The sequence below is a fragment of the Chelon labrosus genome, assembly GCF_963514085.1.
Source record: "Chelon labrosus genome assembly, chromosome: 24".
NCBI classification, from domain to species: domain Eukaryota; kingdom Metazoa; phylum Chordata; class Actinopteri; order Mugiliformes; family Mugilidae; genus Chelon; species Chelon labrosus.
In genome coordinates, this window is record NC_140357.1 from 6,033,937 (window position 1) to 6,060,466 (window position 26,530).

The window sequence follows — 26,530 nt, forward strand, 5'->3', positions numbered from 1 at the left end:
TCTCATTACATGCACGTGAAGTTCAACTGCTTGGGTGATTATGCAGAATCTTTGAACTTTGGGGGGACTTCTGTTCCAGGTAATTGAAAACTCTAAGTCAAGACTCTGAGAGAACAAACACTGGCCTTCACGCAGCCATCCGAATACCATATGAATACCATACCAAGATCATAAAAAGTATTATTTTCTTCTTATTACTCATATAATATCAACCCAGAATCAGTTAGTTAGTAACATGGAGACCCTCGAGGGCCTTGAAATGGCACTCATTACACATATATATTCAATGTGAACTTCCCCTGCATGAAATTAAAGTTGTAGCTGTGTACAGAAAGCTTCGTATAAATAAAAAGATAACCCAAACAGCAGTATGCATAATAAACTAAAATTGAGACGTGTCGAGCATCATTGAACTAAACACAGTCCTTCCAACTTATATAACACACCAACATTACTAACTCCTGCTGAGACAGACACCTCTGGTATTGTTACATTACACTGTATGGCCATAAGCAGTCGTAGAGGCATTAAGAGAGGGAACTGGAATCCGTATCAGCATCTTTAATGTTATTCCTCACCACAGACCTGGTTGGCTTCTCTTGCATGAATGCTTGTACCGCAAAGGATGAATTCACAAATGTGTATAACGCACACAAACTACGCCCCCGTTCCATTTAGAATTTTTACAACCTGTTTACCCCGCACATTTTAGACACTTAAAGACTTCAGCAAATACATGTCAGGTTCAGTTTTATCGTTTACCAATCCGTTCGGCGGAAACTGGGTCATGTGGAGCCAGAATGGCTTTATCAGATGAGAAAGTTACTGAACCGTCCTTCCTCGCTCTCCTTTTTCCAAATGCACACCTCTTTTTTCTGCACACATTCGCCAGTCTCTCCTTCTCACCGACCCACCCACTACCATCACTCTTTCTTCCTTCATTCATTTGTCCACCATCTTTTTTTTTTGAGTTGAGTTGTCCCGAGATGAAAAGTAAAGAAATCTATGACATTTGTGTCCTGCAGCATTACAAAACAAGAGGTTTTCTATATCAAAACAGAAACAATGACTTCAGCATTGTTGAAATCATTATTGAGATAATTTAAAGGACCTGCATGTAAAATCTAGCAGCATCTAGTGGTGAGGTTGTATACTGCAACAACTGAACGCCCCTCATTTACCTCTCCCTTTGAAAAGTGTGTTGGAGAAACTACAATGATTCTGTGTTGTCAAATATCTATAACAATTAGGCATCCGGCATCCAGATCTGACTAATTTAATCACAGTATATGATGAAATGATACACCATTTAAGACAGAGGAACAGGAAATTACAGGGACTTACATCTGTTTCAGCTTGAGAATCAAAATTACCCAGTCCTTTGGTACTTTTTCAGTGTACTTAAAAAAGAAATAAAAATCCCCCTGTGTAATCAACAACCACTTATTCTTGCCTGTGAGAAACTTTGTTTGTGTGTTCTGTAATCACAGAGAGTGACGCACACTGTGATCACTAAGCACTGAAATTTACATATTCTCAGTAACTCTTTTTTTTTTTACTAATCATTTATCAAACTGATGAATGGCTGTCATATTACGCAATTTGTAAAGGCACTTCACAAAATGCCTGATTCCTTACAGCAGCAACTGTTCAATGAGAAGTAGGGGGTAAAACCAAGCATTATTGGTGAGTGAAAGGTAATTAGTATCGTGGCGTTCTGAGTATTACAAGTGCAAAAATATGTCTCAGCTGCTAATGATGAGCTGCCGAGAGAAGAAGGCATGGTTCCTTTGCTCAGCTATTAATAGGCGGGAACAAAGACAAGAATTAAGGCAAAAAGTATGAAATGAGGTGTTTACAGTCAGAACACCGGTGCCTCTGGTAACATGCACACCCCAGATAGCAATTCAGGAACTTAATACTAACAAGGTCAACACGCAGATACACAGCACTACTTCCCCTCCAAAGTTTATTGCAGTAATGCATTTAGACATCTAGCCTCGTTTCTCCAATATGAGCTCATATATCCCTGTACTTGAAGCCCCAGGGAGCTGCTGCAGTTTACAAATCAGTGTTCAATTCTTTCAAGGAACCACGCGGTGTCTTCTCTCATCAGTCTCATGCTTTTAACACAACAGTACCAGCCATTACTAGTACATTTCTATGTACAATCGACACAGCCTTGTTAGTTATCAGGTCAGAGGTCTGAGCAGACGACACAACTGCAGTAGAAACCAGGCAAACAGCAACTGGGATTTGGTCTGATTTCACGGTAGAGCAGAGGTGACTGACAACTTGTAAGATTCATCCCCGGCGCATGCTAATGGAGGCTTGGAATGTGGCAAAGAAATGAATTGGGTCTTATATGGCTCATGTTTTTTGGTGAATTGCTTTGAACTATTCTTAAAAGAAAATCCCTCAAGTCACGCTGTGAATATTTGCAGTGGCATCAATGATTTTACTCAAGTGCAGTGTAAGAGTTTTCCCATACGCCTGTTTTGATTTGCTTTTTTGACTTTGAAAGGAAAAGAGGACTGCCAGGAATATCAAAATATGCAATTAAACTTTAATTAATTTGCAAATATTGCTGAAAACAGGAATCAACAAAACAACAAAAGTCATGATTTACTCAAAGCTGTTTTTTTTATAGAACGTTTGACCGTATCAGACGTCTTTACCAGATTCCCTCCTTTAAGGCAAACATTTAGGAGAAGTCAGAGATTCACAGAATAATGGAGGGTCTGAATGTGTCAGCTGCAATAAGATATTGTGACACAATAAGAAGGTCCAGACCACGGCTTGAGTGCTTCTTTGCTTGAGGTTGTGGACACAATAGAGGCAGATGATACAGATATTTCTAGAAATGATGTTGTGAGTCCTTCCACTTTCAAAGTCTAAATGAATGCATGAACGCATGGTCACTAATGGATGTTTCAGTCTCTGGTTGCCTAGGTAACCCTCTTGTATATTTCCCAGCTCAAACAAGCAGAACATAAAAAATAATAATAATAATAATGCTAAAATATTACTAGCATATGGACAGAGCTAGCTCATCTAGCTGTCAACAATGCAATGTGGGTTCAGCTGACGCGCCAAGCCTGCTATCCTCACGTTGAATTTGATGCTAAAGTTGTGGAGAGTGTTTCCTTACGGGAATCGTTTGGGGAAATCTGTACTTGCATCATCCATTATTTCATGGAATCAGACATCAAAGCTGAAGCTCAAACTTGGTACCCACAAAATGTTTTTTTTAGCTGTGTACTCTGTGAATTTCAGTAACATTACATGTGTACGCCCCTGTAGGTAATCTAGTTGCACCCTCTTAAGAGGGTGGAAACACATTGTAATTCACATTTCATCTTGCCACACACTGGAGGACAGCAACCCCCGTCTGCATGTCTGCAAGAGAAAACTTTTTGGATGCCATAACAGATATAATTGCCACAACTCTTAAAACTGCCACGATGTCTTTAAGTTCAGTAAGTGAAAAGCAAACAACTACTCCTCCAGGGCAGCTTCAAACTAAAGACTATTTCTTGACAACTGGACTGTTTTTGCCCAATGGGTGGAAAATCCTTCAGGCGAATCCCTGATCCTCCTTATCTCTTCTCTTAGCCTCTCCAACCAGGTCTTATCTCCTCCTGGACAGTAATTAACAGGAATTACACAGAGCTCCTATCTGCTGAGCCCACGTTGTTTCCGCAAGAGCCCTTTCCCATTTAGGGCCTGTCTGCTGGGAGATTACCACTGGAGAAGGTCTCCTCGATCAGGAGGTGCCACACAACTGCCTTTTTTTTTTTGCGCCGAGCTCAGTCAGAGCTATGCTTACCAGATAAAGGCCAAGTTGGGTGATGGGAGGAATTCCAGTAACATCTCGCACTTTGTATTGACACGCTAATTCAACAGTCACTGCCATCTTGTTTGTCAGAACGGACAGAAATCCCCATCAAGAAAGAATATAGTGTGCATAACATAACCAGTTATTAAAACTAAGGAATGTCCACAATTACAATACATTATACTTTAAATGCACCCCATCACGATTGTGGAGATATTGGATGTCTCAGCAAATGTAAATGTACTGTTATAATGATGCTTCTATTTATCACTTCCAACTGTGTTGCTTTATTAATAGAAATGGAAACTTCAAGTTAAAACTAACTGTGCAAATTTAGGCACAAAGAAAAAATCTAATGAAAATATGGACAGTGGTCCACAACACATCTCCTCCACTCTCTTATCTCTCTTATCTCTCTCTCTCTCTCTCTCGTTTTCTCTGAGCCTTGCACACTCTAAATGTTTAACAGGATCCTTGAGAAAAGCCTCTCCACTTCTGTTTCCGTGGCAACTGGCATGCATTGGAATTGATGACATCTCCTGATCGCCCACTTACTTTGCACTAAAAATGCTCTCCCAGTGAACTTCGCCAGTGCCATTTCCCTCGCAGAAAGATGACGCCACTTTTCCCACAGTGGAGTGGAGATGGAAAGGAGAAGAAGGCTTTCCATTTGGCAAACAGGCCGAGTATTCTGTTCTGTCTATCTTTAAGCACCGGTAAAACTTAGGACATTATTTCAGAAGAGCGCCAGCAAGAGTTCTTTAAATAATGTGCCAAGGAAATGAGCAACAGAAATGACACTGGTCAGTCGTTCCAACTTTAAAGTTTTGGCCATAACATAGCCTAAGAGGGTCTCAATAATTCATAGCCTGCAGCGTGTCGTGTTATTTGGAAACCTATATGATTCAGGGTCTCAGCATGGATCATTATCCATGAAGATGCACCTGCAAGCTGCAAACTTACTTGAGAGAAAGAGTCAAAGTGTTATTATTCGGGCCATCTAGTTAATCTAGTTAAACGCTCTTGTCTAACAGTGTACCCATACCACACACTTTCATTCTCTCCCTTAATTAACATAGACGGGCAGCTAGACAGCTCCTGAGGCCAGAACCCGTACCAAGACCGCTCGCTGTCACCTTGTTACCGCCGTAATGGGTTCAGACGAGGTCCCCCTGACACAGGAGAGAGGGGAAATGAATTCATGAAGCCCAGCGTCGCGTACTTTCCACTTTGCTTCTTCACCCTTTGCCCTTCCTCCCTTCCTTCCCACCATCTCTCCACCTACACATCCTCATTTAAAAGGGACCACACAACAGAGGCAACATATTCGACATAATCACACTGTACGCACCAGCAACCCAATGCACAATTCATTCAGCTTCATTAAAACTGCACGTGCGCTGACAGAAAATTAACAAACACATTCCTAGAGTGTCCATTAAAATCTATTCATTAACTCTGAGCCACATTTCATCCGCTGTTGGTTTTGTTTGTACGTGTTTACAACTCAACAATAAAAACGCAAACACTCAAAAAGCATTTGGTGAAGTCAACAGCATCAAGGCGGCCATGGTGGCTTGTTTAAACATTCATTCAAGTGCTACCACCTTCGACAGACAAAGGACTGCAGAGGCAGGGCGCTTTGTCAAAGAGCTGGATGTCATGCATGTGGGCAAGAGGCAAGACACTGCGCTGTCAACCCAATTAGGCTTCTCAGGCACACACTGACTCCATTCTGTAGGCTTGAAAGAGGTCAAGGAACACATAAAACAGAGCAGTTTCCCCGGCTCGCCAAACACACAGACCTGCAACGTTTGGATTCATTGACAGACTTGGAGAGAGACTGAAAGGCAAGAATGTCCTTTATGCTAAAGTCATTAGGGCTGGATGTGTACACAAAACCTCAGTGGGAAAATGTGCACACACTGACCAATTAGGACAGGGAAAGACAAGCAACAAGAGATAATTGTCGTGACTTCCTTTCAGTTAGTCATGAAACAGAAACTCGACAATCACTCAAGGTCACTGCTGGAGCATTACTCTTGTTTAAAGTAGCTTTAAAACCACCAAACAGCTAATCCTTCACTGGCACAAACAGTGCTCCAAGAAAGTGTCTTGGATGCTTCATTGTTCTGATTATACATTCAGCGCGCTAATTTGTTTGTTTAATCCAATTATTTGGTGACTCTCCATTCTGTAGATTTCTCTATTTTCTTTATCCAACAGTCAATAATCCTTAACCCCCCTCTGAGCCAGTCGGAGACTCTGTGAATGCCCACTGGGTTGTCAGCCCTGAGCAAATACACTCTGATCAATTGTACACGGTCGGCATGGACACTTGATTGGATAATCTGCACCTCGCTGTCTCAACATGTGTGCGTGCTCTTCGAATCGATATTCCAAACAACACTGGTGTGTGCACGCTGAATGCTGATTTAATAAGTGTGGTGGGTTTTCGATCTAAATTCGGTGTTCTTTGTTTCAGAATAATCAAATAGTAGACTTGCAGACTTTGTTAAAGAATAGGTGAGTGTGTATTAGCTTGCTTTTATGTATGCATTTGTCAGCACACAGTGTGAGGGGTCACTTGAACAAGCAGCAATGTCTTCCTCGACACTGATGCATGGGTCCATCATTAGTTAGCCTGCTTTTTTCAAATGGTTCAATGCTCTGACGCGTCTACAACTGCAGAGGTAGCCCACACGCAGAAATTAGGTCATTTAAATCACTCAATTATAGATGTTGACATTGCATGCACATTGTGTGACTCTAATGCCAGGATCACAATTCCATGATATCAAATATTTCCTAATCCCCCACCCCCCTCCCCACCCCCCTTCACTCGAGATCAAAAGAAATGCTGGAATTGCTTCCCATGGCACATTTGAAACGGTTTTCTGACAGTGTAATACCAAAGTCATTTACCCGGCTGCTTTTGGCTTTTGCTATGAATTGCAGAGATGTCGTTTTCTTATTTTGTTTGATGTGCCTGAGCCGCGCAGACAGAGTCATCACTTAAATTTTGCCATTTGGCTCAAATGGAATACTGACACATGTCTTTGACTTAAATTAGTAATACTGAGTCATGTTATTGAAACCTAGTATTTTCCCTGCATGTACTGCTATAGTCCACATGGCTACGCTTCCTTATTATCATCCATAGCTGTCTGGATGTTGTTCCTCAGTGAAATGTTAAAGATCCTGAGAAGTAAACAAGCTAACAAAGTTGCGAATGTTTAGCATCACCTTCTGGTAGAGATTTCTGCTATGCCAAACAGTCTCCTTCCAAAGCTTATCTTTTATTTGCATATTAAAGGCAACTAAGGGCGCACGTAAAACTATAATCCTTAGCTGTCCTTGTGTTTTTCAAGACCAGGCACTTTGGTGCACAAAAAAAAGCGACAGAGAGCCTTAGAGAGCGTTGCAAACGGGAAAAAAAAGAAGCCCTTTTCATGCCTATATCACACGCTTTTAAAATCACTGAGGGTGGCATGCACACTGAACATTACAATCAGGGTATATTTGAATTTCAATGCGGTGCAAATGAAAGATGTTGGAACTGGATTTGGAGAGTTTTATTTTGAACTGCCGTGTATCAAGGCTGGAACTGGGACGGATGACAAAATAAAATATTTAAATAGAACGGGCATTAACTGCTTTGCTTTGTTTCACCTTTTCCCAGCTGCTACAGCCAGATGTGATTTAGTTAAATGTAAAAGGGAAAAGATCACAGGTTGAAAGTGATTTCAATGGTTTGATGATTGCCGATAAATAACCACCGTAGTCCCTTTTAATTAACTGTCTTTGCAGGTGTGGAGAAAATGTTATGGTCTTTAAGAAGGGGGTGTTAATCATCGCATTTTTTTGATCTGTTTCTCCTCCATCATCTGATTTGTTGATGGGAGACAATAGCATCTCCACCACTCATTAGGCGCTATGTGAATGAAAAAAAAAACATCTTTTGTCAAACAGCAGCCAGCAGACTTCATAGTTAAGCTAGGGGCCTCATTACACACACTCAGAGGGCAACACTTCAAGAATCAAACTTAATTGGCTGCCTGAACATTGCATTTTTATACAGCAATTTATTTTAAGTGTTTTTGATGTCAAATGATATACGGGGGAAACTTCCGTCTGAGGCTGAATGGAGCAGGATCAGTCTTATTATCCATTGGCAAGCTCGAACGCACAACACGCGCAAAGGTCACGGAGAGAGAATTTTTAATCCTGTTTCTGAGTGAGATTGTGAGCGAGGATGTGCTGAGAGCGCAGGAACACTTGGGATAGCGAGGTCGTGGCGTGCCGCGCTGATTGGCTACTGGCAAGACAAAGTGATATCTGTGGTGCCTCTCAGTTAGCAGAAGATGCTAATGCAGTCACAATAAATGCACAATCTACAGTACATCAGCAGCTTTAAGCTAAAAGTCTTGTTTAGTTTTGGCTCTTGAGCCTCTCCTGTAACAACAGTCACTCCCTCTCATCTGCTCTGTTCAGATCAGAGATCAGGAACAAATCGCATGCAACCCCAGGATGGAAATCTGCCGTGTTTGCTTTTATTTACGTTTCGCACGTTAATGGAATCTAATCGTTTGAAAAGGCCACCGGGACCATAAAAGCATTTCATGGCTGTTTGATCCCCAGCTGAGAACTTTGCACATTTACAGAGCTGGCCCTATATGTCATATAAAAACAAATAAATTTAGACCACTTCCTGTAAATTACAGCTGATGATGCCCGCTGCTTCCCCTCACTTCTTTATACTCAGAAAAATGCTCCTTATGCAGCAACTCTGTACATGTTTCTTCCAAGAACGCAGAGGAGCTCTGGGAGATGGCTGCGTAGTGTCATGCCGTGCTGTGATTGGCCAATAAGAGACCAGAAATAGGCTTATCCCTGAGAGATGCCTTGGAGATGACAGAGGAACTTAATTAATATGTAGAATTTATTGATCATTGCACTGCAGGGAAATCAGCTGCCATCTTATACTATTTTTTGGACCCCGGAGGATCATAAATAAAAGGCCTTAAATATTTCAACCATGCATCACATCAAATGCAAGCAATAAAACATGACAATGAAATATGAGACAGAACTTCACAATAAATCCTGCCAAATGAAATTACAAGGCATGCATACAGGGAATAGTTGAGCAGAATTTTGAACACAGTGGTTTTTTAAAAGCAAATCTGGAGCGTCTTAATTAAAGTAGTGCACACAATAGGTGCTTTGCTGTGGATTAAATGACATACTTTCCTATGGGCGGAATACCAGGTAATTCCCTGCTAATTATAATAAAAATGCTAAGCAGGAGGGTTTGAATGGGACCTGCTTGTATCTTTAGAGTAAAGAACAGTGTTGAGAAAAGCAGCCAAGGCCTGGAGAATAGAGTCAACCTGGTTTGTTTCCAAAACTCCTGCAGTGCGTCAGTCTCCTGCAACCAACAAAGGCATACTCCTCAGTGAGCGAGCTTACATCCTTTCTCCATTCCAAAAAAAAGGGGGAAACTGAAAAGCCCCAAACTTGGCAGGACTCCCTTGAGACCTGTAAGGATTCACTGCGCCTCCGCTTGTTGCCGAAATAGGTTGATTGTGCTTTGACCAGTCCTAGTTTGACTAAAAAAAGAATAGGGAAAAAAGGAAAAACTGAACTAAAGAAAATTTACAAAGAGAACAAGAGAGTAGTGTTTTTTGTTCTTAGCTGTCACTGAGCGATGGGGAGACTGAACAGGGAATCAACACTGTGAGAGAGGATGTGTTGAAACTTTCCAATAAAGAAGCATTGAAAAAGGCCACACGCTGAGTGCCTGGCTGACGCGAGAGAGCTTGACAGCCTCATCAAATGCTACGTTGTTGGGAGACTTCCTGCATTCACAAAACTTCACCTCTCAAGCAACCTCAGGCTCATTGTGCAGGGTAGGGCTAATTAAAAATCGCAATTCATGCAGTTTCTTTCACACTGAAGGCAGGAAAAGGCCACAAACTTCCCATCCAATCACATTACCCTTCATCTGAATTTTTATTTAGGTCCCATCCTAACAAGCAAATAATTGGTTCACAAGGTCAACTAGGAGGCAGAGAACTAGTCATCTCCTAACACAGGAATGAGAACTTTTCCCCCCCGATTTGTCCATGTTAACATTGCGCAGATAATCTGTTTACACCTATTCTAAACATGCATCTTGGTACATCACGTTGATGTTGCTTTACAATAGCAATGATCATATCTGGGTTATTTTCATTTAGTTTCAAAATGTGCACTGTGAGGGTAATTTGGGTGTTAAAGTAACAAATGAAATGCATCTGTGGTTCAAAATGCAGTTTCATGCTTCGACCCACTGCAGGAAAACATTTCTGTGCAGGAAATTCAATTCAATTCACTCAAAAAGGTCAAAAGCGACCAATTATTGTGCAGTGCAACATCTGCCTACCAGACTGCATTCAGACTCCATTTCTAACTTTCATGTTTATTGCTTACATTTGAAATATTTAATATTCCTCCTCTTTCCCAATCGAGAATTACGGAGGCTGAGTTGGCCTTTATAACTCTGATGATTCTGATGAAGACATTCACGCAAAGAGCAAGCTTAAGAGCATCAGACGAGTGAAGCCTCAAGGAGATGGATGACATAGCAACAGCAGATGCATGAGGACCCTGCACTATAAATCCCCTTTCACTTGATTTACTCATCTTTCATCCCATCACTTTAACAAACACACCTTCCTTAGCATCCCTGCACATGGAGAGAAACCTCCCCACACGGATATATTAAATATGTGGCGTTATGGCAACAAAACACTGCACTGTACTATGTGGAAAAGGGTTCAAATATTTCACCCCAAGCTATCAATCAAGAGAAATGATCCAAGTAAAGTTATACGTTCTTGGCTATAGAGTGCATTCTTAAGTGTGATGTAGCTGTAAAGATGTTTATTTATATGTAAAACTACTTATTGGAAATTAAAGTCAGCATTTACATTTATTTGGAAATGCCCACCGTTTAAGATGGAAAACCAGCAGGTGAAGTATGAGGCTAAATACAGAGGCTGATAAAGCTGGAAAATGACAAAAGGCAGTGTTGCCATGCAAATCAATAAACTCTCCTCAGAAATCAAACTTAACTGGGTTGCATCAGCTCAAAACAAAGTTAGTGCAACAATCGATAGTGTTCGGGTGACTCAGAGGCGGAGACAAGTGTAAATCAAAGTACCAGTCTGATTTCCCCAAATGATAAAAAAAAACAACTCCAATACTTGTCTTTTTTTTTTTAACAGGAGGAGGATCTGCTCTCTCTTTTCAAGCGAGACCTTTTATCAAGGGGAAATGTGAGCTATCATTTAGCCCAATCTTGCTCCACTCAAACAGACACTGCAGGTGTGTAATTTAAAGGTGAAGCACAGAATTTGGTCTGCATATAAGGAGGGGGGGTACTACTTTCCAATTAGGCTTACAAAAAGAAATCACAGATGCTGCTGCAGAACAGCATCTTTACAAACAGGCTAGGTTTTTAGTAAAACAACCTGCTGGTCTGATTTTGTTAAAAGCTACTGATGATTATGCGATTAGGCCTCAGTAAATAGCTTTAATTATGACTCCCCCGTGTTTCTGTCTGGCCTCACCAATCGACAGCAGCTATAACCCTCATTTTCTTTAAACAGAAGGTTGAGGAGATATACGTGAAACATTACGAAAGGTAAGACGATGAAGACAAATGACAAACAGATCATCTCAATTGTGAAAAACACATAAACACAAATACTGTGCTAAGAGTTAAGACGCATGGATAGGCACGACGCAGAACGAGAAGGATGAATCCACATGGATTAATTGTGCAGAGCAGCCTCAGGTTAAATGTGTGATATTTTTGGGTACAGTCCCATCAATGCCTTCAGGCGATTTGCATAGTACTAAGAGACTGCAGCAGATTTTCCCCTGTGGCTCACTTTTGTGAGAGCCAAGCAGTCAAGGGGAATTAAAATAATTTCCGGGACCATTTCTGTTTGTGTCCAAATAGCCCTAACCTGGTTAGAAATGATATTTACTTTTCATTTTCACTATTTTTCTTTTTTTTTTTTTCTTTTAGAGAGTTAAATTTCTCCCAAACTCATCCTCCCAAAACCTGAGAGCCAGAGTTTCTTAAATTAAGCAGTGGCCAGCCTTCTCCATGTTTAAATCCTCTTTTGGACTAAAGCTCATTATCATCCACACATATAATCTCTCAAATTGGTACCAAACGCCCTGGCTGTTAAAGTGGGCTGCATAATTTGCTAAGGGAGCCTGAAATGAACGTATTATCTTTCAGAGAGAGAAATATTAGAAAGGAGATAACGCTATATATTGCATTTAATGTTGAGTGCCTGCAGACAGTTGAGGTTCCAAGACAATGAACAGATAAGGGAAGCACAACACCTGAAGGTGGGGAAAAGTGGATGCAATTTACTGAGAATTTGAATGTTTTTTCAACCCAAAGTTTTCTTCTAGGAGATGTTTAGCAATGACTTGATTGACAGGTGTCTGACCCTCTTAGCGCCACCCACACTTCCATCATATTTCCCAAGTCTGGATTTCAGTAAACCCAAATCCAATCAGACTTCATCCACCCATGCAGTCAAACCGAATGCATCAAATAAATAGCTGTAATCCAATGCATATCTGATTCACACACATCAGCAGTGTATTGAAGCTTGATGCACCGCAACCTCCAGTAACCATATCTTCACCAAGCTGCAGTCCTCTACACCCTTTCCTGGCATTTTTCTCAATTGCTGTGGTGTTGTAACATTATTCCAGGTCAGCAAACAGGCCACAGAGGGACTATTCTGCTCATAAATCAGGTGATTGATCGTCATCCATTTCTCACGGAGGGGCCGTGGCATGTGTCTCCAAGCCGGAACACATATCCATAGTAACCCCTGTTGTCAGGAAGCCTATATCCGTCACACTTGTTGAGTGGCTTTTCTCTCTTTCTCTCCCTCTCTCTCTTTTTCTTTCGGGGCAGCAGGAGGGAAAACAACTCCATGTGGCAAGCCATTTTATTTCTAATACCATGTGTGTGATCAATCTCCCCCGCTATGAACGGGCGGTGCAGTGGAGGCAATCATTCAGCATTTGTGACAGGTATGTGGTATTGACTGAAAGAAGATGAACCGCGGGTATGCACGCGTATGTGTCTCCGTACGTGTGCCTGAGACACAGCGAGACACAGGGAGAGAGGGCTTCCAGTTTTCAATCCCGAATTCCTCAGTTTGTTTTGAAAAGTTTTACAAACTTACGTTTTTACATACCAAGCCGCCATCACTGACAACCTCAAGTGGAGTATTATTGAACTGGTTGTACTAAATTTATTTTTGACATTTAGTAGTTTTATGTGTAGAAACTGGATAAGACGGACACATTGGCAAGGGTTGTGTCTACTTCGGTTCCCTTCAGGATCTTTGCTGCCAGCTTCCTGCCATATTTAACATCCCTTAATATCAATTGCAAAGTCAAGTTACGTGCTATAATTGAATCTGTGCTATGCGCTGACGTCCCCTGTTAGGAATCACTGTCTTGTCCAATTAAGAGCGGCCTTATTATTGGCCAAATTGTGAGCACCCCCATTAATGCAGCGGGGAAGAATCTAACCTTAAACTGATGTATTAATGTTGACGTCCTCCAAGAGTCGTGTGGTGCGATGGGTGTGAAGACTGTAAATTTAATTGACTGTCGGGATGTCCTTGGTTCTGCCTACTGCAAGAGTGGAAGAAAAAAGTGGCCAAAGAGAAGGAAAAATATATACAGAGGACCTACTGTAGCGGCAGTAGATAAATACAAGGGGAGAGACAGATGATGAGCGGCTGCTCTCTAATGGGAACCAAGGCCTTGTTGGGGTGGTGTTTTATTTACAGCTACTCTTCATCAGAGTGACAAGCCGGGCTCTCCGACCATCCTTAATAAAAAAGTTGAAGCGGAGAGGGGGTTCTGTATTCTATTTCCACATGTGAACACATTTCGCAAACTGTCTTTCTACATATGCATGAGCAACAGAGTGATGCATTCACAGCGAGTGAGTGTTATGGGTAATGTATTGCTGGAATTACTGAGAGACTGTGGAAAGGTAAGCATCATTTGTCAGGGGACTCATCAATGTCTGGTGAAAAAATGGGGACTAATGACTGTACAGCAGAGAGGAGGAGAGAGGCTAAATTTGTCTCAATCAATGTCAAGGAATATCACTGTGAATCTACAGCTGTCACGAGTGTTCACTGGGGGGGGGGGACATGTGTTAACAGTTTTGTTAAGGGGTGCCATTTAGTGAATACAAAACAGAAATGTTTCCTGCTCTGCAGCGGACAGAAAAGCATTTTATTTATTTATTTATTTTTTTAAACATGACTGTTGAGAATAAGAGGCTGGAAATGGCAGTGTCCCCTTTTTGGATCAATAATCATTATGGCAGCTTTCTTTTAAAGGTTGATGTCAACCACAATTGATGAAATAAATAGATGTAATCGCATCATGTAGCTATAGCATCTCAAGCTATAGCTACACAAGACATATATGAAACACGAAAGACATGAAGATCTGAAGATTCTGCACGTCTAAAAAGGAAGGAATCTTATTGTCTGATATGCTACTTAGCGTGGGCAAATGTCTAAGCAAGTATTTGGGCATTGTGGGCAAAAGACAGCAAACGCAGTCCTCCAAACAGAAAGTGCATTTTTGTCAGACAAGCTGTAAAACTGCTCCTACATAAAAGTGAATCCCTGTGGATAACAAAAACTCCCGACGCCTGGGAGAAACAGGTAGCTGCAAGGAATAAAACTGAAAAAGGATGTAGCGGGGGCCTCTGTGTAACGCAGGTAAGCGATGATGGCCATGAAATATCTTTGAAACCTGCAGTATATAGGAAATATTCAGCTTGCGTACTTGCTTTTGCAATGCGAGTGTGTGCTCTTTTTTTTTTTATTCTATTCTGTATTCAGCGCTGTCAAAAGTCATTCTCTGTAACCTCTGAAGCTCATTCTCACTCTGATTGTAATCCATGTTCAGAGGTGCGAAAAAGAATAAATGCATAGTTATTACTTCAGAGAGTCTAAAGTGAGACCTTACGTGATCTCTTGAGTTTCTGTTTCGTATCAAATAAAATGCAGCGGCGTGGTGCACAGAAAGAGGATTTTACTCCATGCAGCTCGCTGCCAAATAACCAAACAAGCACTTTTTGGGATTTATCACACAGATCTCATAAGCATCTATTATATAGTACCATACAAGTGGCCAAGAAGGGGAGCTGACTCTGTGTTTAAGACAGTAAGAGCACCACAAACCATTTTCAGACAGCACGGTCTAAAATCTTTAAACGACCAAGGTGAGCATATATGAGAGAAGTACTACAATGAACGTAGGCTATGTCCACTCAAGTCATTGTCCACGCTGACCTTCTAATTTCCATCATTTTGCTATGCACACTAAGTGTGTGCCAAAAGGTGGAACAAGGTAACCTCCCTTATTCGATTTTTTTCCTCTTTTAAATGTCAGCTCTTACTGCGGGCACTCGAGTGATGAATGAAGAGTTTTGGAGGCGGTCAGCAGCCTGTGACCCTACCTTTTTTATCAGTCACTGGTGCAAATTTTATTTTATTTTTCTGTCACCATTTTCATTTCCAGGAGTACCGCAAATCTTACTGTACAACAGCAGTATTGTACTATTGCACTAGAGGAAAAAAAAAGAGATTAAAATTATTGTTGAGCGTTGAGCCTTGCTGAAGGCCAGTTTCAGAGTAGCTGTGTCACTCGTTCCCTTTTTTCCCCGCACAGAATTCCCCTCTGGGAAAGCTACGAATCCACTTCTCGAAACTACACACGTCTGCCATCACCGATCTGTTAAAATGCGATGTGTTATTCTGACCACAAAACACTGACAGCGATTTAACTGGGAATCAAAATCCCTGGTGTAACCGCTGAATCCAGATTCAAATTTGTGATTTTTTTGATCAGTCTAAACCTAACAAAAGAGCAAGATCATTATTTCTGCACGCATCGGTTTGCACTGAAAGGTCAGAAACTGATCACCAGCATCAATTTGTACACAGACAATAGACTCAATAAACCAGAATGCAGCTATAAGAGTCTTCATGTCAGATAAATGGCACGGACTCCTGGGATAAATTGTACATCATGGACTGAACATCCCTTACTGACAACATGAACAGTGTATCCAGGCGTGGGTTTTACTTCAGCATCTAACTTGATGTGCTGTATTAAGCAGAAATATAATATAATTATTCTGTTCGCCCAACCATTCAGGCCATATCAGCATTCTAACAAAGAGGAACCACAGCAGAGGACAAATGGATATACTCTCCTACATATGCATGCTGAGGATTAGTATAGCAGATATGCATTGTATGTTTTTGCACCGTTCCACCCCGAGTGCAAATGCCGACAAAGCATTACTCAAAGACGAGTGTTCTGAATTTAATAATCTACAGATAATAGCGCATGCAGCACTGCACAGGGGGTTCCGGCATTTGCTTGTGTGGGCCGGCGAACGCAAGTGAGACTGTGGTTTCTTTCCTCAGGGACAATGAGGTGGATTCATAGTCCCTGAGGAAGTAAACTGAGTCATTCGATTTTCTTCAATGGGCTGACACATCGATTTGATGGTCTACAGGCAGTGGCATCTGAAGGCATCTTGTGTTATTAGAGACTCAATCATTCGTTTGATCAATTCTAACTTGGATTTCCCTACTGCGGAAAATAAAAAGCTACGTAACCTGACTGAAACTTGATTACTCAGCAGGACACGTCACATGTACAAAGCAAGTAGTGACAGGTTATCCTTTAGAGAAAGGCCATATTTCATTTGAAGTATCGGGTTTTAAATGAGACTACAAGCTTGATTTTATATAGTCTGCAATAAATGCCTGACCAAACAAACCACACAAGTCTCATAAACAAAGGAACCTTAAACCCTGAAAAACGTTTCTTTGAAAATATACCAGCCACTGTATCACACAGGGACACTCACCTCCACGCCCCTGCTGCTTTTTTTTCTGTTCTATAAAAATGAAAGCATTGCAATTTCAAACTGGCTTTCATTGCCCAGAATCCCCCCCCCCCCCCTTTTTTTTTTTTTTACAGTGGTGCTCTAACTTGCAACCAGTATGGCTTCTAATAAAGCTGTACAATCTAAAAGGGAAGGAACAAAGGACGGGGGTCTGGCTCGAATAGGGTGTTCATTTATCAGTGGACACGTTTCAAATCCTTGCCCCAGGCAATGGCTCGTGAAGCATCTGAAGAGATTGCCCGTAGGGACTTCTGCAGGAAAAGCAGAAACCCCTTTGATGAGCCTTGGGCCATTCCTGCACCTGCGTCTGATATGCATGGGTAAAAACCCAGACGCAAGCAGCCGCTGGATAGTCAAAAGAAAACTGACTGGCAAAAGAATTCCTTTCTGTATGCCAGTCTAGATGTTCCTCTAGCTTGCATCTATCCCCCCTTTAGACAATAATTATTCCTGAGTTTGGAGAGGCATGCAGTATTCGTGCAAAAGCCATGTCGATGCTCCTACAAACACCACAGCTACATCCTTGGATGCAAAGTGCGGTATTGATCCAGGAAGTAGCTCATTCACATATTCTTTCATTCATGCATTCACTCGCTCACATTTAGCTTCTGCACATAGGGACGGATTTAAGGCACGTGGATGTCAATACACCGAATCAAGATCACTGGCTTACTTCCTCTGTGCAGTCTACATTATTACAGAAAGGAGAATCCATTCATCTAGTGGGTGTCTTTTCTCATTTGAGGCAATTAATTTAGTCAAAAAACAAAGAAATCAAAAAATGAACGCATCCTTGTCATCTACAACACAGTGCAATAAGATCGTGCCATGCAAAGATGACATATTCTCTGTTTGAACTTCAATCTGACCGGTCAACAGTCACGATGCAATGATGTGAGTGAGGTAGAATTGATTTTGTAGTCATTTTCCTGTTGTTGTTCTTTCGTTATAAAACAAGATTGCAGGAGAAGAAGATAAGACTTACCCGAGCCTCTCTTCGACACCACTTTCAGGCAATGGACCACAACAGCATGAAGCAGGATCAAAAGAGGAATGGGAGCTTTCATTTTTTTACCAGTCCTACAAGGAAACAAAAACTTGAGTTATAACATGATACTGAGGCAAGCTGTGAATACACTGAAACCATGAAAATATATATATAAATAATAAAAATAATAGATGATTCTTGAGCTGATGATTACTGAGCTTCTACAAGCCTTGATGTCAGCTGGAGAAAGACTCCTGTGAGCAAATTTTGTTTGTCTGCCTTTGCTTTATTTATGTCTCTTCAGAGACTTACTGTATAATCAGGGCGAGTCTGTTGATGATACAAACGTCAAGACACATTTCTATCAAGGCAAACTTCCTACAACATTCATCCTGCTTCTCTCCCAACCAACGTGATATAATCAGGTGCCCACTTAGATCAGGGTATCTATCTGTTAACATAATTGTTTAGGAAAGCTGTATGAGAGGTGGATAACAGTGAATTTGCCTTGATAACTACTAAAACTGTAGCTTGTTGTGACAATCATGGTTATGATAATAGGAATAACCTGACATTTCAGTTGATGCCAGTCAAACACAGTAAGTTCAAAGCTATCACTCTCTACGAGTTCATATACCTGCTTGGATCTATGCGCCTGCCAGGATGATGAACACAACAAAGACCCAATCAAATGTCACTGTTATGGGATATTTTAATGTAACATTCAAAAGCCGTCCGTGTCATGCGTCAGTTAAGAAATGGCAGCACACTAATGGCAAACATATGCTCGAGGTAAAACAGTACCTTCACGTTTATCCACCTGTCCGGCTATTTTTATTTAACCATTTTTCAATTGTAAAATCTCCCTGTTTTTAATCAGTTTATGCCTTGGTCACAAAAAGGTGTACCTGCCAACTTTCCCATTTTTTCAACTAACAGCACAGATCCATAAGTTACACAGAATGCACTCAACACAACCCATCTATCACTGCAATCTGGCAACCCAAAGAGTATGTGCACAGCGGCACGTGGCACAGGCAGGCGGGCTGGCCGGCGGGTTGAATACTAAATAAAATAACTTCATTTTTGTTAAGCCCATCAGGGCAGAAGTTGTTCAGTCAGTTATCCAAATATAGACATTTTGGCCAACTGCAATCCTAAAATTACAATTGGGGGTTGCCATTATCTTTGTCAAGCTTTGAATGAATGTTTTATTTTTCTGCAACTTTTTTTTCCCCGGTTTCACCCGTACTTTAACAGCGCTACCCCATTTTGTTGTTTCTCCCATAATTGGCATGGCCCTCAAAAGTCTAAATAACAATAGCCAATCAACCAACTCATTCAAAGAGTGTGTGCACAGTCACTTCTGAAATTAGCTCCAATGAGTTATGAGTCACTTCTGTTTTAGTAATGTACAACTTATTAAAGTTAATTCTGTTTGTTTATTCTTTGCCAGCAGCTACAAGTATTCCTCAGCATTTCACTTGCTCATCAAATTCCTCCATGTGACGGTACAATTTTTGCCTTTGTTGGGCTTCTAATGAATCTCCTTGCTACAGGCAAAAGTGCTATAGCTGGGCAAGATGCCCATGTAGGCCACAAGGGCACTTCTACTGACATTTCAGCCACGACAAAGATTCTTCACATAGATTCGACAAAGCTGCATCAGAAATCCTTTGAGGAGAAACTCTGAAAAGCCACAATAACCCTTGAGACACTCGGAGCCATGTGAAACTGGCCAGCATCCAGAGATGGCGGCATTGCCGTGTTCTCCAAGTCAAAGGCCTATTGTCGTCAGCCCTCGCCTTCCTGCAACCAGTGCCACCTCAGAAAAGCAACACGCCACCACACAAAAATGTTATCTTTTTAATTAGTTTTCCATGTTGGGTGCAAGTCTGCAACATTAGCACAAAACCCGCCGTCTCTTTCTTTGGTTTGAACACAGCGGAAATGACTGAATCACCAGTTCTGCTCAGTATCCCTCCAGCCCACAGTGATATCCTGGACGGCTAAACATCAAAGCAAACACTGAAAGGTTAAGAATGTGCTCTTGTGATGCATTGTAATTAATTTTCGTCGTCGATACTGACTATAACAATGAGAAAATACCGCAAGCCATCTTCTGCTGGGTAGCCTGCTCTGATGTTACACTATGTCTGCAATGTGGGCACGGAGTGGAAACTGGAGTGGATTATGGGATTAAATATATTTAAGAAACACACATGAAAGCATGACAGTGCTTTGGTATGAGCATGTGAACAGACATAAAAAATGGTTTCCCAAAGCTCAAGTTTTTAGTTACAGTAGTATGGTATTTGTATCTTTTCATAGGGAAATGAGAAGTATGTAAGTATGTAAGGGATCAGAGATGTAAGTGTGTGATATAGCAACATACTGCGCATTGTGGTATATCAAAAAGAGCAAGTTGATATGTGCGTAATACAGAAATAACATGACATCAAACGAGAAACTAAATGTTCAAGTAGTTCAATATTAGTCTGTGTCAGATGTGAAGCATGTAGAGCGAGGTTGGTTGAGATCGTTGACGTTTGACCCACGATTGACGGTGCAGTTTAGGTGGTGGTGGCGAGAAGTATTACAGCCTGAGGTAAGGAGCGAGCCCTGACTCCCGTATCTCCTGCCAGACAAACAGCAGAGCGAACAAACTCAGGCTTGACAAGACAATAGCTGCGTTTTGATCATTTTATGGATATTCTGAAGTACCGCATAGCATAAGAAAGATGACTGATCACCCCTTCTAGAGAATAGGACACAGTCTCTCCTATGTTTGTTGCTCGTTGTTATCCCATGGATCCCTTGCAGTGTGAATGAGAATTACTTAATTTCTTTGTCTTCATTTTTGAACAGCCTGAATAACGGCCAATACTAAATGACAAAAAAGAGTAGATACAACTTGACCGTATAAAATTAAAATTGTGAAGGCCTCACCAATGCAATTTGGATTCTTCTGTTATGTTTTACCTCTTCAGCTCTGTTTATTGCAGTCATGCAGAGTATTTGCCTATGTGGCCATAAGCTGACAACACCACTCAGCCTAGTTTTTATTCGCTCCAAACCAGTCGTCAGAAGTGCATCCATTTGCACTTCAAAAGTTTGCTCTAATTTGCTCCACAATTACATGGAAACCCAGCTACTGACTATAATTTCCACCTCTGGACGGGGATCCAGCCATGATGATGTTCTGAGTGTTATTCTCCACCAGGTGCCAGGCTGTCATGTGGCCAGTCGGGAAAGTTTTGATTGTACCTTTGTAACGATGTGGTAGAACCTGGAGCAGACAGCACCTCTGTTTAGTGGTGTTTTGTGGAGCTGTGTCTGTCAATCCAAACAGTATGTAGTGCGAATGTCCAGAATCCAATTACAGAAGGCAGTTGAGCCTGTCAAACAACAATTCGGACATGGGTGCGGTTATTTTTCTAAGGGATACCATCGTCTGTGGATCTTGCCACACTCAATGCAATCTCGTTGGGGATCTTTGACATGCTGGTGATCTGAGTTCTAAAAGCACTTCATAATAAAGATGGGGCACCACAGGTGGGTAGTCATTGGGGTAAGATGGTGCATACGTCTTAAGTACAATGACAATCATTGCTGGTTTGCACAACAGAGAGGAGAGAGCACAATTAGCTTTTTTGCTCGAGGGGTACGTGTAATATAAGCAGACAAGACAAAATGTAAAATGCTAAATGCTCTTAGCAAAAAGAAAGCTTCACCTTCAGCCTAAATGATGTATTTCTCAAGACATTGCTGAGATCAAAGAAAGCATAAAAGGTGTTGAGCTCATCTGGCAGCCAGGCCTCTCATGTACTGACGAAGGCATTATTGCTTTTGCAGTCCATGATTCCCCCGCAACACGTGAGCGGGGTTGTGATTTGCATTGAGGTTCGATCCGAGACTCTGATTGATGTTCTTGCTTTGTGGCCACGATGGCTGCTTTCTGGCCCGTTATCGTGGCGTCGTAACAGCTCAGCTCTCAACAAGAAAGGACCCTAACCCGAAAGATTCCATCGGTTTTATCAACACAGAATTATCAGCCGATTCATGATTGACTGTTTGATGTTTATTCCCCTTTGTTGGTCTCTCTGCTAAAAACTGTTTCACAACCGATTTCAGTGATGACTTGAATCTGAATAAACCAGCGAGTAAAGAAAGGGAGAGCGGTCTGATTATTTAAGACAGCAGCAGAGAAGGCGTTCAGCCAGCAGGGATTGTTTTAATACAGTGCCATGATTCTGCAGTGTTTCCACCCAAATCCAAAATATGGCCAAGGCTGTGTTTTACATCTTATTTTCTGATTATGACACTGATTTGGGTGCATTTAGGAAGATGGCCACCTGTATGAAGACAGCTAGTCAAGGGCTTATCAAGGTCAAACACTCAATTTGTTATCAGTAATGATGAAAAGGGTATTAAAGTATTATTGTCACTATCATCTTACTTTCTGACACATGGTTATTAGCTAGTGAGAAGTGAAAGATTCAGTGCAGCTGTCTAACTGTCAGAGATATGATCAGGAACACAATAGACCAGATAAAAGCAAGAAGAGTTATCCCCCCCTCAGTAAATGAATGGATACTAGATGTCCAAGGAAAATATGAAATCTTAGAAAGAAATAGTCCTCCCTTAAAAATCCTACTATGAAAGCTCATCCTGTCAAGCATCTCATAGCGCACCATTCTTTAAGGAGAAGCTCATCCAAAAGGTGCTGTCACCTGCCTCTCATTCTTTGATTGTTTTTTCCCTCAAGCCTCCACTTTCTCCCCTCCCTGACAGTGTTTCCTCCTCAGCGGATTCATCCAAAATTCAATTACTTTCGAGGAGGGTTCAGCAAGAGAAATGGGGCACTCTCTCAACACTCTCGGGGTTCTGAGTTAGCCCCGAGGAATGCATCTACCTCTCACACTCGCACGCAAACAATTTCGGCAATCTACGACTTAGGCTCCACCGCTTTACTACAGCTCACCAGATGGCTATTGAGATGATGATTTATACAGATCTCTCATCTCAGGTCTCTCTTGCTCTGTCACACATTTTCTCGGGCTGTTCACACTGAAGAACCCGGCGCTCAATTCTGAACCAGGGCCATATCTGACGTTTCTGGATGACTGTTCATATCTTTGTAGGATGCTTCCCAGACACCAACGGGAACTGACAGAGGGGAGGCAATAACAAGCATCCGTTGTTGAACAAGCTCTTCTCTCAGGTTGTTTGGAAGACATTTCAGATCTGTAGCTGGGAGTTTTGATTGAACTGAGGCGTAAAACTTGGGACATTGTGCTCGTTTTTGTTCTTTCATTGTGGAGTCTTCTTAGCCCGGGCAAACTGCCATGAGTGCCAGAAATTATGAAATCATTGCTCATTTTTATGGATCGTGACTGGTAATGTGGTTGGTTTGGTAACAGCTAGCAACACCCCTGAACTTAACCCTTAAATGATTATGTTTCACGTGATTAAACTCACACTACGTAATAAAAAACTTAATTACCTGTACTGTAACACTTTCGGTTGCTGTATGAACGTACATCCTTTGTCATTATCCCCCACTCGCTCTCCCCCATGTCACCCCTCTGCCCCCTTCCTCCTACCTCCAGTTGGAAAATTGATATGTACTCTGCTTGGCGAGTTATTAACATTTCTATTTGTGAGAAACACTTTTCTAGCCCTTACACCCTTGGCTGACGCACACGGACACCCACACAAGTCTGTGCTTTCCTCACTGAATTATTCCATTTTAGATTATCTAATATCCCTGCAACCACAAGCCTCCATGTTCTTGACATGTACGCAGTAAATGAAAGAGAAAAAAGGGGCCATTTTTTGAATTCAATCAACGTCTCTAAACATGCTAAACGCTATAGTTGCCCTTGAATAAATGGTTGCATTGTGCACGCTGTTCATTTGCTCCCTGGAAACAGCAGAAAAGAAAGAAGTACTAAGAACACAATCAGGAGATGAATAAGAAACAACCAAATACGATATGTACAGCAATAGCGTCTTTTGGTTCAGATAATGGAGCTTTTCAAATTGCATATTTATGTGGATGTCTATTGATACTGGCTATGTGATTTAAAATGTGAAGCTGTTAGTAGTTAACAGTCAAGCTACAATACATTGCCACAGCTTGCTTTATTTTCAGCATGGAGCCCCACTGCAAGGATATTAAAATGCTGAGGCCACAGAGTCCTAATTGATCCAGCACATTCTGTACAATACAGCGACCAAACAGCAGTATTTAGAGCCCTGGAAACAAGAATGGGTTGGCACGTACCCAGCCACAAAGAGATTTAGAAAAACAAAAAAAGTCTATGAGATGTAGGTGAACAGAAGAAAGTTAAACATATTTTATCTTGTTTTTTGAGCACTCAATACTATTCTAGGTACGATGGACAAAATTTTAGCCTAAATCCCTTTATTTGAACGACGATGAATGATAAGAATTAATATTAGCTTTATCCACTACAGCGACTACAACTACAGCAACTAAATGCTGTTTCATTATACACACGAAGCAGGTAGTTTTTCCAACACCTGACAAGTCAGTTATATTTTATCTAAATTAACTGTCTGCAGTTTAAAAAAAGGACAGCTTTAGAGATACTGTAACATTATGATAACAGCTGTCTAGTTACTAGCTTGCTAGCAAAATCGGAAAATAGGGATCTCTGTCTTTTGGGGTTGAGAAAATCTTTTGTCATTTGCTAAACCTTCATTCAGTAACTCTACGGGAATATGTGCAATCAAATGATCAAGTAAAAGACGTCCCATTTGGCCTTGACAGTTAAAATGTGAGAATCCACCTATGTAGAGGTGACAGAAATTGCTTGCCGAGGATAAAATATGGCACATGCACTACACTATGTCTATTTTTTTTTTTTTTTTTTTTTTTTTTGGTCTTTGGAGCTGCTAGCCACCAGTCAGATGGGAATTCTATAGACACTAACAACTGTGCACACGCAGGCTCACGCACACGTCTTTGCTGCCACGTCCAGTTCTTAGTGTCATTCCCTGAGCTGCCTGCTAACTAGATTCTTTATCCTGCCTGGCTGTCGGGGAAATAAGGATGACATTAAAGGAACGGGGCTCTCTCTTTGGATATTCCAGGCTAGGGCTAAGAAGGCTGAGGGAGGGCCTGCTGGAGTTACGAAGAAGGAGAGGTGAAAGGGGAAACGTGGTTGAATGAGTGCTAGAAACGGGCTGAGAAGAGAGGGTGAAGAGAAAGCTGCCATGACAAGTAGTATCATGAGGTGGTGCCAGACTGAACACAGAAGCTGACAAAAGGGGAATATTTGGTAAACTGCAGACTTATGTGCAATAATTTACATCATATTAATGAACATTAGAGTCTTAAAGAGTCTATAAAATGTGTCGGTGTGATCTGAAACACGAAACAAATTTATAGCCCCTGCAGTGCAAATTTTGAGGCATTAAAAGATGTTGATTTTTCAAAATAGAGACAGTTATTAGGGCTGTCACTGGGGTTGTTTGTTCTCTCACAGCTGCTATGGGCACTAAAGCAGCTCTTCAAACTGTCTAAAAGTTTAAAATTAACTCTGATGGAGTACAAAACAGCGCAGTGATGATTCACACGCTGGTATATTAATACTGATGAGGCTTTTAGCAGAACTCTTTGAAACAATGCTACCAGCCTCAAAACAGACATTTGTGTAAACACGAGGCACGTCTTTTTTCAAGATCATAGAGCATGGGGACTATATTGCTTGAAGGTCCGATGTGTAGGATGTAGGGGGAACGTATCGAGAGAGGACCTTTCGCATTGTTAGCGGCCAACATAGTCTCCCCTACACGCTTGGAAGGTGATCGTAAGGCGAAATGCAATCTGTAGTCTCACCACTAGATGCCACTAAATCATACACACCAGATCTTTAAGCTGATCTGCTCCCTTTATATCATTTGATGTCTCATCCATCAACTTTCCTCTTTCCAGCTAGTTATGTGAGCCAATCTGTGCCGGCTGCCTTGGATGAAATCTTTCTCGCAGAATCCAGCTACTCTGTGAAACTCAAATGAATGTCTCTCGCTCGATGTGTACCGCCAATGTCAATCTAACTCTCAAACACGGTCAGAGATCAAGGACTGAAATGGGATTCACCTGGAGAGGAAGCTTGCTACACGAGCTGCTGAATGACACTTGTAAAACGTTGTGCTTCAGGGTTATCTGAAGACTAACATTAGCTTCATCTAAGTATAGCAGCAGCAGGAGCAGGTGTATTTGAGGGAAATGCTAAAAAAAAATTCTTCAGGCTTAGGTGGAGACTTTCAATGGCAGCGATTAGATATTCACGGGCTGAAGCATTTCTCTCTTTATCTCTCTCACACACAGCCTCAAACACACATTTTTACTCAGCACCTAAATTTAAATCTGTGACACTGAGACTGATCTGCTGCTGAACCGATGAGTCTCTAGCTAAATCTACAGTATGCTAATGCTATGGAGAGCATCAAAGTCTAAGTTCTTCAAGGAGCTCTGACTTAAAGTTAAAAAAAAAAAAAAAACATTGCATATTTTACAGTGTACCAGCAGGCACAGATTTCATTGGATACGTCTTTTTTTTTTTCAAGCAGGATTGTTGACATCCTATAATACCACAAAGCAGCTTTTTACAGATGAAAGAGAAAT

At 41.4% G+C, this 26,530-nt stretch overlaps 1 protein-coding gene across 1 annotated transcript in view; it reads right to left on the bottom strand.

The window, feature by feature from the left end:
• Nucleotides 1-18,081, bottom strand: part of LOC311509213 (interleukin-1 receptor accessory protein-like 1) — a gene marked incomplete at its 3' end in the record, with an annotated part of 191,289 nt that extends 173,208 nt beyond the window's left edge. The window contains exon 1 of the mRNA XM_084574313.1: nt 17,869-18,081. Within this exon, the coding sequence (XP_084430439.1) occupies nt 17,869-17,950 (82 nt within the window). The 5' untranslated portion in view covers nt 17,951-18,081. The remainder of the gene's footprint in view (nt 1-17,868) is intronic.
• Between the last annotated feature and the right edge of the window lie 8,449 nt (nt 18,082-26,530).